The 13,391-nt window shown below is 46.5% G+C and overlaps 2 protein-coding genes across 5 annotated transcripts in view; both read right to left on the bottom strand.

The window, feature by feature from the left end:
• CPSF1 (cleavage and polyadenylation specific factor 1) overlaps positions 1–3,743 on the bottom strand; it is a 40,905-nt gene extending 37,162 nt beyond the window's left edge. For 3 of the 4 annotated variants that reach the window (XM_089518133.1, XM_089518132.1, XM_089518136.1), the window contains exons 1-3: positions 3,672–3,743; positions 1,355–1,511; positions 10–37 (exon numbers count right to left, since the gene is read on the bottom strand). In XM_089518133.1, the coding sequence (XP_089374259.1) occupies positions 10–37; positions 1,355–1,498 (172 nt within the window). In that variant the 5' untranslated portion in view covers positions 1,499–1,511; positions 3,672–3,743. Of the gene's footprint in view, positions 1–9; positions 38–350; positions 466–1,354; positions 1,512–3,671 lie in introns of those variants that run through there. The other variant, XM_089518134.1, reaches the window with a different exon arrangement.
• A 6,550-nt stretch (positions 3,744–10,293) lies between these two features.
• The window catches only part of SLC39A4 (solute carrier family 39 member 4), a 35,739-nt gene continuing 32,641 nt past the window's right edge, over positions 10,294–13,391 (bottom strand). The window contains exon 12 of the mRNA XM_089518137.1: positions 10,294–12,162. Within this exon, the coding sequence (XP_089374263.1) occupies positions 12,034–12,162 (129 nt within the window). The 3' untranslated portion in view covers positions 10,294–12,033. The remainder of the gene's footprint in view (positions 12,163–13,391) is intronic.

Genomic DNA, 13,391 nt, shown 5'->3' on the forward strand with positions numbered 1-13,391 from the left:
CCCACTCACCTGTGTTCCTGTCATTTTTGATGGAAGCCTAGAAAAGAAAGCAAAGGAACACCATCAGCCCTACAGTGACACACTACAAGCACACTGCGCCAGCTTAGACAGCCATTGCTCCCGTTCTCCCCAGGGCAACGTGTCAAAGCAAGCATCAACCTCAAAGTAACACTATTAACATTCACATCAGAGTGGAAGCAAAAGGCAGAACATCTCAGTAGTAAAAAGCCAAACTGCCTTCCTCTCCCTCATGCCCTCAGGCCTGTAGATCCTAACACCCAGTGCTAGCCCAGGGCACCTGTCTCTTAACCTGTACCTCTGGATTGCCATATTTTGATGCCTATGCTTACAACCCTCTCTTCATACTTCTCAGTACTGTCCTTTCTGCCTTAGATGGATCAATCCTCTTTCTAGGACACAAAGTCAGCATTTCAGATTTCAGCACTTCATACAACTCTTCCCTAGCCATTGCCCACATGTCTTCCTGTCTCCTGTTCTGCAAAAAACAAAAACAAAAAACCGCGTCAGCAAACCCCGTTCTTTCCTGGAATTTCTGCAAAACTGATCCCAGAACACTCAAGAAGAAATCTAGGGAAATGTCTTGGACTCTTAAGTGAAATACAAAAGATATATACCCCAAGAGCTGGAAGGGTACACACCTTCTATCCTTGGGAAAGAACCTGGAGGTGGGGTGGTAGGTGGGGAATGATCATAAAGATACGAAAACTGGAAAATAATCATCTTTCTGTTGTTTCTTTATCTTTTCTCCACCTATTCGTCTTAAGAAATAACCTTGTTTCTAAGTACAGCTCGCCCGCGCCATACGCGGGCGCGCCATACACGGCCTTGAGCATACGCGCTCAAGCCGCGAGGCGCGTGCGGGGCAGAAGGGGCGGCGCGTCCCATTCAATTGAATGGGCGCGCCCGCCTGTTGCGCCCTGCGCGCACCCACGCCGCTGCGCACGAGCCCCATTGTTTCCAATGGGGCTCGAGCATAGGCGGAATTCGCCTTACGCGGCACATTAGAGTAATGCACTCACGGGCTATGTTTACACAACAGAATTAATCCAGTTTGACACCGCTTTAATTGCCGTGTCTCAATGCTATGGAATGCTAGGATTTGTAGTTTTGTGAAATATTTAGCCTTCTCTCTCCAGAGAGCAACTGTGCCACAACAAACTGCAAATCCCAGGATTCTACAGCATGGAGCCATGGCAATTAAAGCAGTGTCAAACTGCATTAATTCTGCAGTGCAGATGCAACCGGGGAGACTTTTGGCCTGATCCTGCTTCAGGGGTCTTATACTAACACACACACATGAATATCCCACAACCAATACTCCCCACAGACATACCTCTGAGTTATGGTTGAGCCTATAAACAAAGAGCTGGGAGGTCCCTGCCACCACCAAGTTGCGCTCGGCGTTGGAGAAGAAATTGCAGTACATTGAGAACTCCAGCCCCGTGGGAGGGTGCGCCTGCTTGTACACGGCATACATGGCGGCAGGCTCCCTGCGGAGAGACAGAACTCATTGTGGGAGGGAAAGGAATAATGGAGGGAACATGCGTCAGGACTTGAATAGACATCAGGACTCAAACCTAACAGACTTCAGCCTATCAAGCAGACGGAGCTGGCCAAAGGAAGGCACAGTGGGCCCTTAGTATCCGCTGGGGTTTGGTCCCAGGACCGTCTGTAGATACCAAAATCTATGGATGCTCAAGTCCCATTATACTGTCATAAAATGGTGTCATTTACATAAATTGGCAAAAACAAGGTTTGCTGTTTGGAATTTATATTTTTCAAAATACTTTCAAGCTGTAGATGGTTGAATCCGTGGATAAAGAATCCGTGGATATGGACCACATGCCAGGTGGCTAGACTCAATCGAGAAAGCTATGGCCATCATCATCAGCCTGTGGGCTTAGCAAAGCAGAAAGGACCTTGGGGATGTCTAAGGTCCAAAATGCCTTGTATTTGTAACTTGTTAGCTGCCCCGATTGTCCTCAGAGGAGTGGGATACAAACAATAATAATAATGATGATAATAATAATAATGATTATTATTATAAAACACACTGCAGAAATAATCCAGTTTGAGACCACTTTAACTGCCCTGGCTCAGTGCCAGGGGATCCTGGAAATGGTACAGTTGGCCCTCCTTATCCACAGATTTTTTATCCATGGATTGAAAATATTAGCAAACCGTGACTTTCCATTTTATATAAGGGACACTATTTTGCTATGCCATTATATTTAATGGGACTTGAGTATCCATGGGTTTTGTTATCCACGGGGGTAGATAACAGCAGATAACAAGGACCCACTGTACTTTGCAATAGCAGCAGAGCTCTCTGACAGAGAAGGCTCAATGTCTCACAAACTACTGTTCCCAGAACGGGGGTTCTTTGATGGAGAATTCCTGCATGGCAGAAGGGGTTGGACTGGATGGCCCTTTCTGGGGTCTCTTCAACCTCTATGATTCTAGGAGTTAAAAGCAGTGTCAAGCTGGATTATTTCTGCGGTGTGTTTTGGCACTCATGAGTCAAAGGCCATTAGCAACATGTCTGTGGGGAAAGTGGTGTCATCTTTGACTGAAATTACATCTTCAATATGGTTTCAATGTTTTTTGTTGTTCGTTGTTACATGCCTCTGGGTCCTTTCCCAATTTATGGAGCCCCTCTTGTGGGGTTTTCTTGGCAAGATTTGTTCAGAGGAGGTTTGCCATTGCCTTCCCCTGAGGCTGAGAAAGTGTGACTTGACCAGGGTCAGCCAGTGGGTTTCGTGGCTGAGCTGGGAATCAAACCCTGGTCTCCAGAGGCACAGCCCAACACTCAAGCCACTGTACCACTGGCTAATCCAAACTGGATGACAGAGTACAGTTGAGGGATTCTGGGAGTTGTAGTCCAAAGAGGGGAGAGATGCAGGCTGGGCTGGGGGGTTCTGGGAGTCGTAATCCAAAACAGAGTGCTGTAGTCTGGGCTGGGGGTTTCTGGGAGTTGAAATCCAAAGAGGATTGTAATCTGGACAGAGTGATTTTAGAGTTTTCATCCAAGGAGGAGAGAGATACAGCCTAGGCTGGGCGATTCTGGGACTTGTAGTCCAAAGAAGGGGCGAGAGCGGCAGCCTAGGCATTCTGAGAGTTATAGTCCACAAAGGGGAAGGAAAGAGGAGAGAGAGAGCGCTGCAGCCTGAGCTGTGGAATTCTGGGAGTTGTAGTCCACAGAAAAGGGAGAGATATGCATCATTGTCTGGGGGATTCTGGGAGGTGTAGTCCAAGGAGGAGGGAGAGATGCACTCTGTTCTGGGCTGGAGGATTTGGGTAGTTATAGTCCACAGAGAGGGGAAAGGGAAAGGGAAAGAGAGAGAGAGATGCAGTCTGGGCTGTGGGATTCTGGGAGCTGTAGTCCACAGAGGGAGGGAGGGAGGGAGGGAGGGAGGGAAAAAGAGATGCAAACTAGGCTAGTGGATTCTGGGAGTTGTATTCCAGGGAGAGAGAGAGAGAGAGATGCACCCTGGGCTGGAGGATTCTGGGAGTTGTAGTCCAGACTCGGAGGAGAGAGAGGTGCAGCCTGGGCTGGGGACGGTGGGCGTTGCAGTCCCTCCGGGGACTCTGTTTCCTGGGCCCCTGGGGTCCCTCCCCTTGAGTCCCGCTCCATCCCGCCGCCGGCTCACCTCCCGCGCCTCACCGCTCCGCTGCCGCTTCCGCCGGCTCCGCGGGTGCATCGCCGAAACCGCTCCGGCCGGAAACAGCTCCCGCCGCCGGAAGCATCGGCGCGGCCACAGAGAGGAGGCGCCTAGAGCGGCCTCCAAGGGGGCAGAGCGAGTCCTCCGAGGGAGGGAGGGAGGGAAGACAGGGATGGGGCGGGCCTAGGGAGGCCTACGGAGCGCCTGATTGGCCCAGACACAGGACAGGCGGGTTCCTCAGCCAATCAGGGGCGGGTTGGCCAAAAATGCCCCTGAGCATGGGCAGAGTTCCACAAAAGCAGTATATAAGATTTCTGTGTCATTCTCCAAACGATAAAAAATATGTTCTTTCTTGGTGTGTGTTTTAATGACTGTGGCTGGTGGTACTCCATGACAAGGCCAGGGTTCCACTCCTAGGCCTCCTAAAAACATTAAGGCTGCATCCACACTGGAGAAATAACCCAGTTTGGCACCGCTTTAACTCTTTTTCTGGCTCAAGGCTATGGAATTCTGGGAGTTGGAGTATGTTGTGGGGTCCAGAGAGGAGCTCTGCTCCGCTCTGTGCCTGCAACAAACTCCAACTCCCAGCATTCCATAGCCTTGAGCCAGGGCAGCTAAAGCGGTGCCAACCCAGATTATTTCTCCATTGTGGATCTGAATCCGAATCGATGGACCACTACATTTGCCCCAATGGCATTTTCCACCACGTAATCACACCAACACAACCCACTTTATGGTTCCTATTCGCAAATGAATCGGTTCTATTTAAACCGGTTCCTGAGGCAGATAACCCACTTGCAGTTCACATATTAGGAAACAAATCGGTTTAAATAGAATCGGTTCCTGCACAGGATGACATCTGTTTCCCGCTTTACTGCGTGTCATAATAAACCGATTCCGATCTGCATCCGGTTCACGTTTGCGCTGAAGAAGTGATTCATTTAAGACTGAATTGTGAAATCAGATCCAATTCGGTTCTGGTTCCCACTTGCGCAGATTCGACTTGGTTGAAAAATTCAAAACGTCCTGAATAGACTAGAAAGCTGGGTCAAAGCTAACAAAATGAAATTCAACAGGGATAAATGTAAGGTCCTTAGGACGGAAAAGTAAAATGCAGAGATATAGGATTATGGGGGACACCTGGCTGAACAAGAGACTTATTCATGTGAAAGGGATCTAGGAGTCCTATAGACTACAATTGAACATGAGTGAACAGTGTGATGCAGCAGCTAAAAAGGCCAATACAATTTTAGGCTGCATCAATAAAAGTGTAGTGTCTAGATCAAGAGAAGTAATAGTGCCACTGTATTCTGCTTTGGTCAATTGAGAAACTGGAGTGTGTCCAAAGGAGGGCGACTAAAATGGTGAAGGGTCTGGAAACCATGAAGCCCTATGAGGAAAGAGTTAGGGAGCTGGGGGTGTTTAACCTGAAGAACAGAAGGTTAAGAGGTAATATGATAGCCCTGTTTAAATAATTGAAGGGATATCATATTGAGGAGGGAGCAAGCTTGTTTTCTGCTGCTCCAGATACTAGAATGCGGAACAATGGATGCAAACTGCAGGAAAAGATTAAACATTAGAAGGAATTTCCTGAGAGTAAGGGCTGTTCAACAGTGGAACACACTCCTTCCTCGGAGTGTAGTGGAGTCTCCCTCCTTGGAGGCCCTTAAACAGAGGCTGGATGGCTATTTGTCAAGGATGCTTTGACTGAGAGTTCCTGCATGGCAGAAAGGGGTTGGACTGGATGGCCCTTGCGGTCTCTTCCAACTCTATCATTCTATGAAAAGAAGTGGGGAAAAATCAGCATCAAAAAGACACGGGTTAAATGGGTCTAGAGCATGGCCCCCCTTTCGGAATCGATTCAGCGTTTCAATTCAAATGCTAACAAGGGTCATTTAAACCACTTCAAACTGATTGGCAAACTGGTTTAAAACGCAGTGGGAATGAGGCCAAAGAATGCTGGCATGGAAAAGAATGGAATGCCTGTGTATGTGTGTGTGTGTACACACACACACACACATATTGTGTGTAGAGGAAGCGATTTACATGATGATCTGTGTACCGTTCTGTTATTGAATGGCAAGGCCATTTGTTTAATCATCCATTTTCTGCGGAGAAACCTCCCTGATCCTGGGTGCTTTTCATTTGCATTTGCTGGGTCCTGATTTTGGTGTTTTTCAAGACTGGTAGACAAACTTTGCTAACTTTAAGGGGTTCTTCTTTCCTGTCCAGGTGTTTGTGGAGTTCAATGGCTTCCTTGTGCATTCTGACCTGGTTCAGAATTTCAGTCTTTTCAAGCCACATTTTATGCCCAGGAAGGTTTATAATGTACAAATACAAATGAAAACCAGCCACGGCGATGGGGCTTTCCCAGCAGACAAGGTCGACTTATAGTCAGTATATACAGTATTTACAAACCTCCTTTTGAGGTGTATTTTTCACATGATTGTAATTATAGTGAAAGCTATGCAATTACCCCGCCTGCTGCCCTGTGGTTTTAAGCCAAAAACCCATTATTAACTATCCCTTTCTTCCTTTCATGTTACCACTGTTTTCAGCTTGTTAGCTACTTTGGCTCAGGAAGCCACCTCCGTCATCTGGAAAGTTTCTGCCAAAAAGATAACTTCATCCTCTTGGTTAATGAGCAATTTACCTCTTCTGCAGAGTTTGTGCGTACAGTAATTAAAAAAAATAATTGGTCTACTATCCTGTGGGGCTACTATAAAGTTTAAGTCTCCTCTTACTATTTCCACTGACTAACCCATCATGCTGAATTAAAATTTTAACTATTTCTCTCAGTCACCCAATGAGTTTCATGGCTGGGAACTGGACACCTTCATACCTGGTCTCCAGTCATGGTCCAACACTCCAACCACTACAAAAAACAGCACACCCGATTGCACATCCCTCCACCTTGGTCAGTGGTCAGTTAAGGCCAGAGTAGAGGGATGCATCCAGCTATTTTCTTGTTGCTGCTAGAATGTCATCTGCAGAGAGGTCACAAGGATACTCAGCGGTCTCTGCCGGTTCCTATTGCAGTGGATCCAGCTACAGGGAACTGACTGGGTGCTGTTAGCCAAAATACATTTTTCTGAATGTGTGTGTGTGTGTGTGTGTGTGTGTGTTATTCCACATGACTCCTGATGGACCCTGCCATGCAGTCCGCCATAATCCCCAGAGCGAAGAGACATGTACACACTACACCCAGGTGAGGTCAGCCTAATGGGACCTTTTGGGAACTGTGCCCCTAGGACTAGCCCTGCAGGTACTTTCGAAGTTGCAAATGGGAACGTTATTTATTTATTTATTTATTTATTTATTTATTTATTTATATCCCTCTCTTTCCCCAGGACTGGGGCTCATTGTCCCCTCCATAATCAGAAGAATGGGTGCAATGTCTCACCTGAAGATGAGCTGGCTAACGACTTAAGCCCCTTCCCATTTCCCTTGGATATTGCCAGACCAGATTGCCTTGCCCCATACAATCTAACACCTTTGCCCTGTGGCTAGTTTTAAAACCCCCGGGAAATCTCCCCTCATGTTCATGGGGACACTTTGTCACTCCTCTCTGAATTAGCTCCGGCCCGATCATTCACTCAGCACTTGCAGAATGACCGAGTCCCACAGCACCTCAACGAATTGGATCCTGAGGTAAGTCTTGGCTTGTGTAAGTATCTCTGCTAGATCTGCCTCCATCTATTCAAACCTCCTCCCTTATTTCCTGAGCCTTGTATGAATATGTGTATGTTAGTGCCTTGCTGTGTGATTTCCCCCTTAATAAAACAATACTTTAATTAGAGAATTCTGCCTCTGCATCACTTCTTGGATCCATCAACTCCTCACTATACAAGTGGCAGACGTTCTTGCAGGGTCTTTGTCGCCGACCCCCTCTCCATTTGAGCTAAGTAAAATTCCCTGACATAGATTTTGGCTGCAATACACCCCACTTATCCTTTGGCTTTCCAACAACACAGAAATGGCCATCTTGCAGGATGTGCTGCTCAAAAGATAATAATAATAACAACAACAATAATGATAATAATAAAATTTATTTGTACTGTCTATTGTTACCAAGTATGGATTTATATTAAATTTTGGGTGCCATGCGATCTGAAGCCATGGCCCCTGACTGACCCCACAGCAAGCCGCCATTATCCCAAAGGGGAGCAGCCAGCTGCCCTGCCAAGGCATGGGCTCAGGGAAAAGGTAGAATTAAACCAAGTTTCAGAGGAAGTCTGGGAGTTGCAAAACCGGATTCGCAGAAACCTACATAGAGGAAGACAATAGCGATGGCTCCCTCCTTAATCAGCCAGTGATCAACTTAACGGCTCAGCCATCTAGATATTTGTCCCCTCCTGAATAAGTGGCAGACCTATGCTTTGTGTATCCATTGTGTAAGTGTCAGCTTAGACAAAGATAAGTCATCAAGCCTTTTGTCCGCCAGGCTGCCATAGCCTGAGGTTATGTTTAGAAGCATATAAGGACCCCACTTTTCACCCTTCAGTGGGCTTGTGTTGAGCTTCCAGCTCTGAGCCTGAGTTCCTAGAGCATCTTGCTCTGCTGAAATCACTTGAGTGAAGCCAAGCTCACTGTCACCGGGCTTCTAAGTTAGCTTTGCCCGCCGGAACTCAGCTCCAAAGCCACTGCAGCCGCTCTTTCCTTTCCCCTTCCCGCGGCCATGATCCACTATCCATCCTACATCTCATCCGGTTCCTTGGAGAAGACGTCTAAGGTAAATATTCCCAACGGTGCCTCTCTCTTCCTTCCTTTACTCCCCAAACTCACCCCTCCTTTGCTATAGTATTGAATGTGTGTGTGATCCCTTTTGTTGTGTGGCTTTAATAAATGTTCATATTTTAATTGCACCTCATTGGCATTCTAGTCTCTTTCTCTTAGGGGTGGACTAGGCGACCTCTGGTATACACTAAGGAACAAGATCCCATGTGTGCGTTGTTAGGATACGCCTCTCGTAATATTTGAGCTAATTAAAATTCCCCTAATTCGATCCTTCCTAACACTGTGCAACACAACCGGGGCAGCTGACATGTTAAAAATACAATCAAATCCCAACAACCCAACTTTGTGATACACAAGCATCTCCCAATGCAGGACCTGGGCCCTCATTTATAAATAGCTGGTCTATCGATCTTTGACCACTCACAGTGAGTTGGAAATGGTCATCAGATCCAATCTCCTGCTCAGTGTAGGACCTCCAGCTAAACTTAACAATGATTCCCAAACTCTGGTCCTCTGGGTATTCTGGATTTCAGCTCCCAGAAGCTTTGGCCATCTTGGCCTATGGCCTGGGTTTTTGGAAGCCTAAGACCAAAACACCTGGAAGGCCAGAGTTTAAAAATCACTGAGAGCATCCCCATCAGAGAGCTGTCCAGCCTCTTTCTGGATTTCAACTGACCATTAGAAGGAACATCTTGATGGGAAGATCTGCCCAGCAATGGGACTAATGACCTGGAGAGATAGTGGAGTCTCTTTCTCTGGTCATTAGTTCCATTGCTGGGCAGATCTTCCCATCAAGATGTTCCTTCGAATGTTCAATTGAAATCCACCCTTCTGTGACTTCATACCATTAGACCTGGTCCTACTGTCTGGGGCAGCAAAGAACCAGCCTGCCCCCTTCTCCCTCTGGCAGCCCTTTAGAGAAACCAAGAGGGCAACCATGTCATCCCTCAGTCTTGCCTTCATCAAGCTGAATGTGCCCAGCACTTTCAACCTTTATTCATATATTTTGTTCTCCGTATCTCTTATCATTCTAAACCTGCTACAACTTGTCTATATCCTTTTTAAAATGAGACACCCAGAACTAGACACAGTACTCCAAATGAAGCCTGACTTGTGCCAAATATAGTAGAACTATTACTTCCCTCAACGTGGAAACTATGCTTCTATTAATGCAGGTTAAAATAGCATTTGCTTTCTTTGCTGCAGCATCACACTACTGGCTCGTGTTCAACTTACAATCAACAATAACCCCAAGGTCCTTTTCGCATGTAGTACTGCTGAGCCATGTATCCCCCATCCTAAACCTGTGCATTTGGTTGCTGTGGCCTAAATGTAGAATTTGACATTTGCCTTTATTGGGTTTTATTTTGTTAATTTCTGCCCAGTTTATCTAGGTTTGCTTTGGTTGTGTCTTCCTCTGTGCCAAAGTGGGGCTGGAATTGATGACCCCTGAAGTCTCTTCCAAGTCTAGGATTCTACTAGTCCTTTGCATTCTGTTCCTTTATTCCAATCTGTTAGCCACCTGTCCAAGTTTTGTACCATCTGCAAACTTGATAAGGTTCCCTAACAGAATCCTTAATCGGTCCTGGCTGCTCACCTTCAAATAAATACACTCAAACCTTCCAGATTGAGGATGCCTGCTCAGGGGAGAATCATCCCTATAGACCACTGCAATGCCACCTCTTCACTTCACTTGTTTGAATTTGTAAACCTCTCTGAGGTTTTGAGGAAAATGACAAGATCTAAATGAAACTCCTCTTCCTCCTCTTCTTCCCACAAAATCCAAAATGTATTCTCCCAGGGGCCTCTGCTGAGACCCTCCCCTGATCCAAAAAGTACAGGCAAAACCAGGAATTAAATGTTTTAAAATCCATATATTTTATTTGCCACAATGCAATCAAATGATGCAATCAAATCCCCACAAAGGAGTTGCAGAAGTTACTTCCGGACTCCTCTGTCTGCCCAGACTTCATGAGCTGCATCTGCAGGCAAGAATTCATGCAGTTTGGTACTATTTTTTCTACCATGGTTCAATGCTAGGATTCGTAATTTTTTGAGACATTTCGCTTTTTCTGTCAGAGAGCTCTGGTGCCACAACAAACTACAAATCCCAGGAAGATAATGATGATGATAGCAGTTTGATCCCATGTTTACTGCCATGTGTTGCATGTGTTGTGTGAATTCAAGTCATTTTCCAGCAATGGAGGTAGAAACATCCTATATAACATGGAAAAAGACTAATGTTATAGGATATTCCCACCTACATCACTGAAAACGAACATCTCACAGGTAATCCTTTCCCGACTTATGGCAACCCTATCATGGGGTTTTCTTGGCAAGATTTGTTCAGAGGAGGCTTGCATTGCCCTCCCCTGAGGTTGAGAGAGTGTGATTTGCCCAAGGTCACCCAGTGGGTTTCCATGACCAAGTGCAAATCGAACCCTGGTCTCCAGAGTTGGAGTCCAACATTCAAACCACTATGCCACGCTGGCTCTCCTGGTGCCACAACAAACCACAAATCCCCAAGTTCCATAGGATGGGGCCATGGCACTTAAAACGGTGTCAAACTGCGTTAATTCTGCAGTGTGGCAGTGGTCTAGGAAAAAGAGTCTCCTGCAATGGCAGGAAAGGTAGGAGATGGGGAAGATGAGAGGCTATTGAAGCACAAAGCCCTGGCCAGGCTCAAGGGCACTACCATTCAGCAAGAGGCTACCCTGGCCTTGGAAGAAGAGGATTTGTGAAGTGCGTTTAGCCACCAGTCCTTGTGTGCTGAGGTTCCTGGAGAAGGAGTGCGCATGTGAAAGGAGCCATAATAAATACAATAAATAAATGCAGTGGGGAGGAGAGAGCATGGATGTAGGGGTGCCCATGCCCAGATCCTTCTCCTGCCCTCACAGCGAGGGGGAAGAATCCCAGGGCAAGGGGGCTGTCTTGAAAAGTGCCAGTGTGTGTATTTTTCTTATTTGTTTGACTTGGTGAAGGGCATGTTGTTGTTGTGGGCCTCCAAGTTGTTTCCAACTTATGGCGATCCTAAGGTGAACCTATCATGGGGTTTTCTTTCAGACAATGTTTGCCATTGCCCTCCTCTGAGGCTGAGAGAGTATGACTTGGCCAAGATGACCCAGTGGGTTTGCATGGCCAAACCCTCAAACCACTATGCCATGCTGGCTCTCATGGGAAGGGCATAGTTTGTGCCAATGTGCTGATGCTCAATGCTCAATGCTTAATGGCATCACCAAGGGCTGCCCCTTGTAACACCAGTGTCCACTTTCTGTGCCATAACAATAGGGTGGTTTTGAAGCCAAAGTCTCAGGGAAGTGGGAGAGTCTGGACCTGCCAACCTCACATGGGCATCGTCCAAGGTATGTGCTGTGTGTGCGTTTGGGGGCATGTGTCCCACATCTCCAATGCCCACATCTGGTACCCAGGTTTGCAATACAGTCTTAATCTGCCTCTCCCAATGTGGCCACACTCCTTTTCTCCAGTCTCCAATGAAGCGCAGCCCTGACTTTGCAACACCTGAAAGTGGGTTACAAGGGATCTTGCCTCCTGGGCCAGAAAAAAGTGCTAATGGTGGTGCACGGTCAGTCAATATTTTTGGGAAGAGGCATGTTCAGACGACGATATTCTCCTCAAAAAGTGAGAGCAGGAGAAGGATGGCCCAGCCGGCCAAGAGGCCAATATTTTGCAGAGCAAATAGTAGCCAAGGTCGCTTGTCCTTTGCATTCATCAAAGCCGGGAGCTGCAAAAGGAGAAGAGTACAAAGGGGTTAATAGCTACAGATAAAAATCATTATCCCACAAATCTAGCCCTGGAGAGAACCTCCTGGATCTCCTAAATAGGAAAAAAGGAAGAGGAGGAAATGGAATCTAGCAGCACCTTGAAGACTAATTGATGTATATTTTAGCATGAGTTTTTTGTGGATATCAACCGACTTCTTCAGATGCATTGAAGAATAAGAATCTTCAGTGTCCTTGTTTCAAACTTAATGCCTTTTCCAGGGAATTTCCCCCTACTGTTGCTGAATTTGCCTGCAGGTTTACTTTTTGTGAGACTGTCTTTTAAGGTTATTTGTAATGGGGTGAGCAAAAGTTTGGTCCCCAAGGCTGTTTTCACACCCTCCAGCTTTCCCAGTTTAGCAAGGACACACACAACCCCACTTTTTCAGCTGCTTTTAAAATGGCCCTGTTTCTCTCTCCTCCTCCTACTTTCCTCCTTTGTCCTCAGCTGGTTTCAATTACTACAAACTGAGTTAAAGTGCAAGGTTTGCACTCAGTTAACTCAGAGTCCTGCTCTTCTCGGTCAGCAAATTTGGGTGTTGTTTCTCCCCTGTACTTTTTCAAGCTTTCCCAAATTCAGTACATACATTTCAGGGTTTCTGTTCTTAAAATAGTTGTCTCTAGTGTTTTCCTGCATTGATAACTTCTCTTCTCTTGTTGCATGGCTGCACCCTTTAAACCACTCTGATGCCGCTTGGCCATATATGTCCCGGTTTTGTGAAATGCTGGTGGGTTTTTGTTTTTGCAGTCTTTGATACCCACCAACTCCACAGCCCTTTGCCCACCCAAAAGAAGTCACATTGCCTGCCTCTTCTAGAAGTCTCTGGGACAGTCATTTATCTTTTAAATAGGAGCCTAGGAACCCTATATGACTTGCAATTACATTGTGCCACTTTACATATACCTGGCTATGTAGGAGATGTGCTAAGAAACCCTTTACTGAATTGCAAAGGTGTGTAATGGGACACTGGCAAGAGTGTTCATTGTGTTTTGGTGTCCAATGTGCATTGGTACCCAATGAGCAGCAATGTTGAAAGTGTGGTATATGGCTATACATTCATCCTTCCATATTCGTGGGGGTTAGGAGCAAAGGACCCACGCAAATATGAAAAAATTGTGAATAACTCCTCCCCCCACGAGGGCCGCACAGGTCCCCTCCGAACCCCTGCCATGCCTGGATCACCTGAATCAG

This window comes from Sceloporus occidentalis, unplaced genomic scaffold (assembly GCF_023333645.1).
Source record: "Sceloporus occidentalis isolate IW3139 unplaced genomic scaffold, rSceOcc1.0.p SCAF_3, whole genome shotgun sequence".
NCBI classification, from domain to species: domain Eukaryota; kingdom Metazoa; phylum Chordata; class Lepidosauria; order Squamata; family Phrynosomatidae; genus Sceloporus; species Sceloporus occidentalis.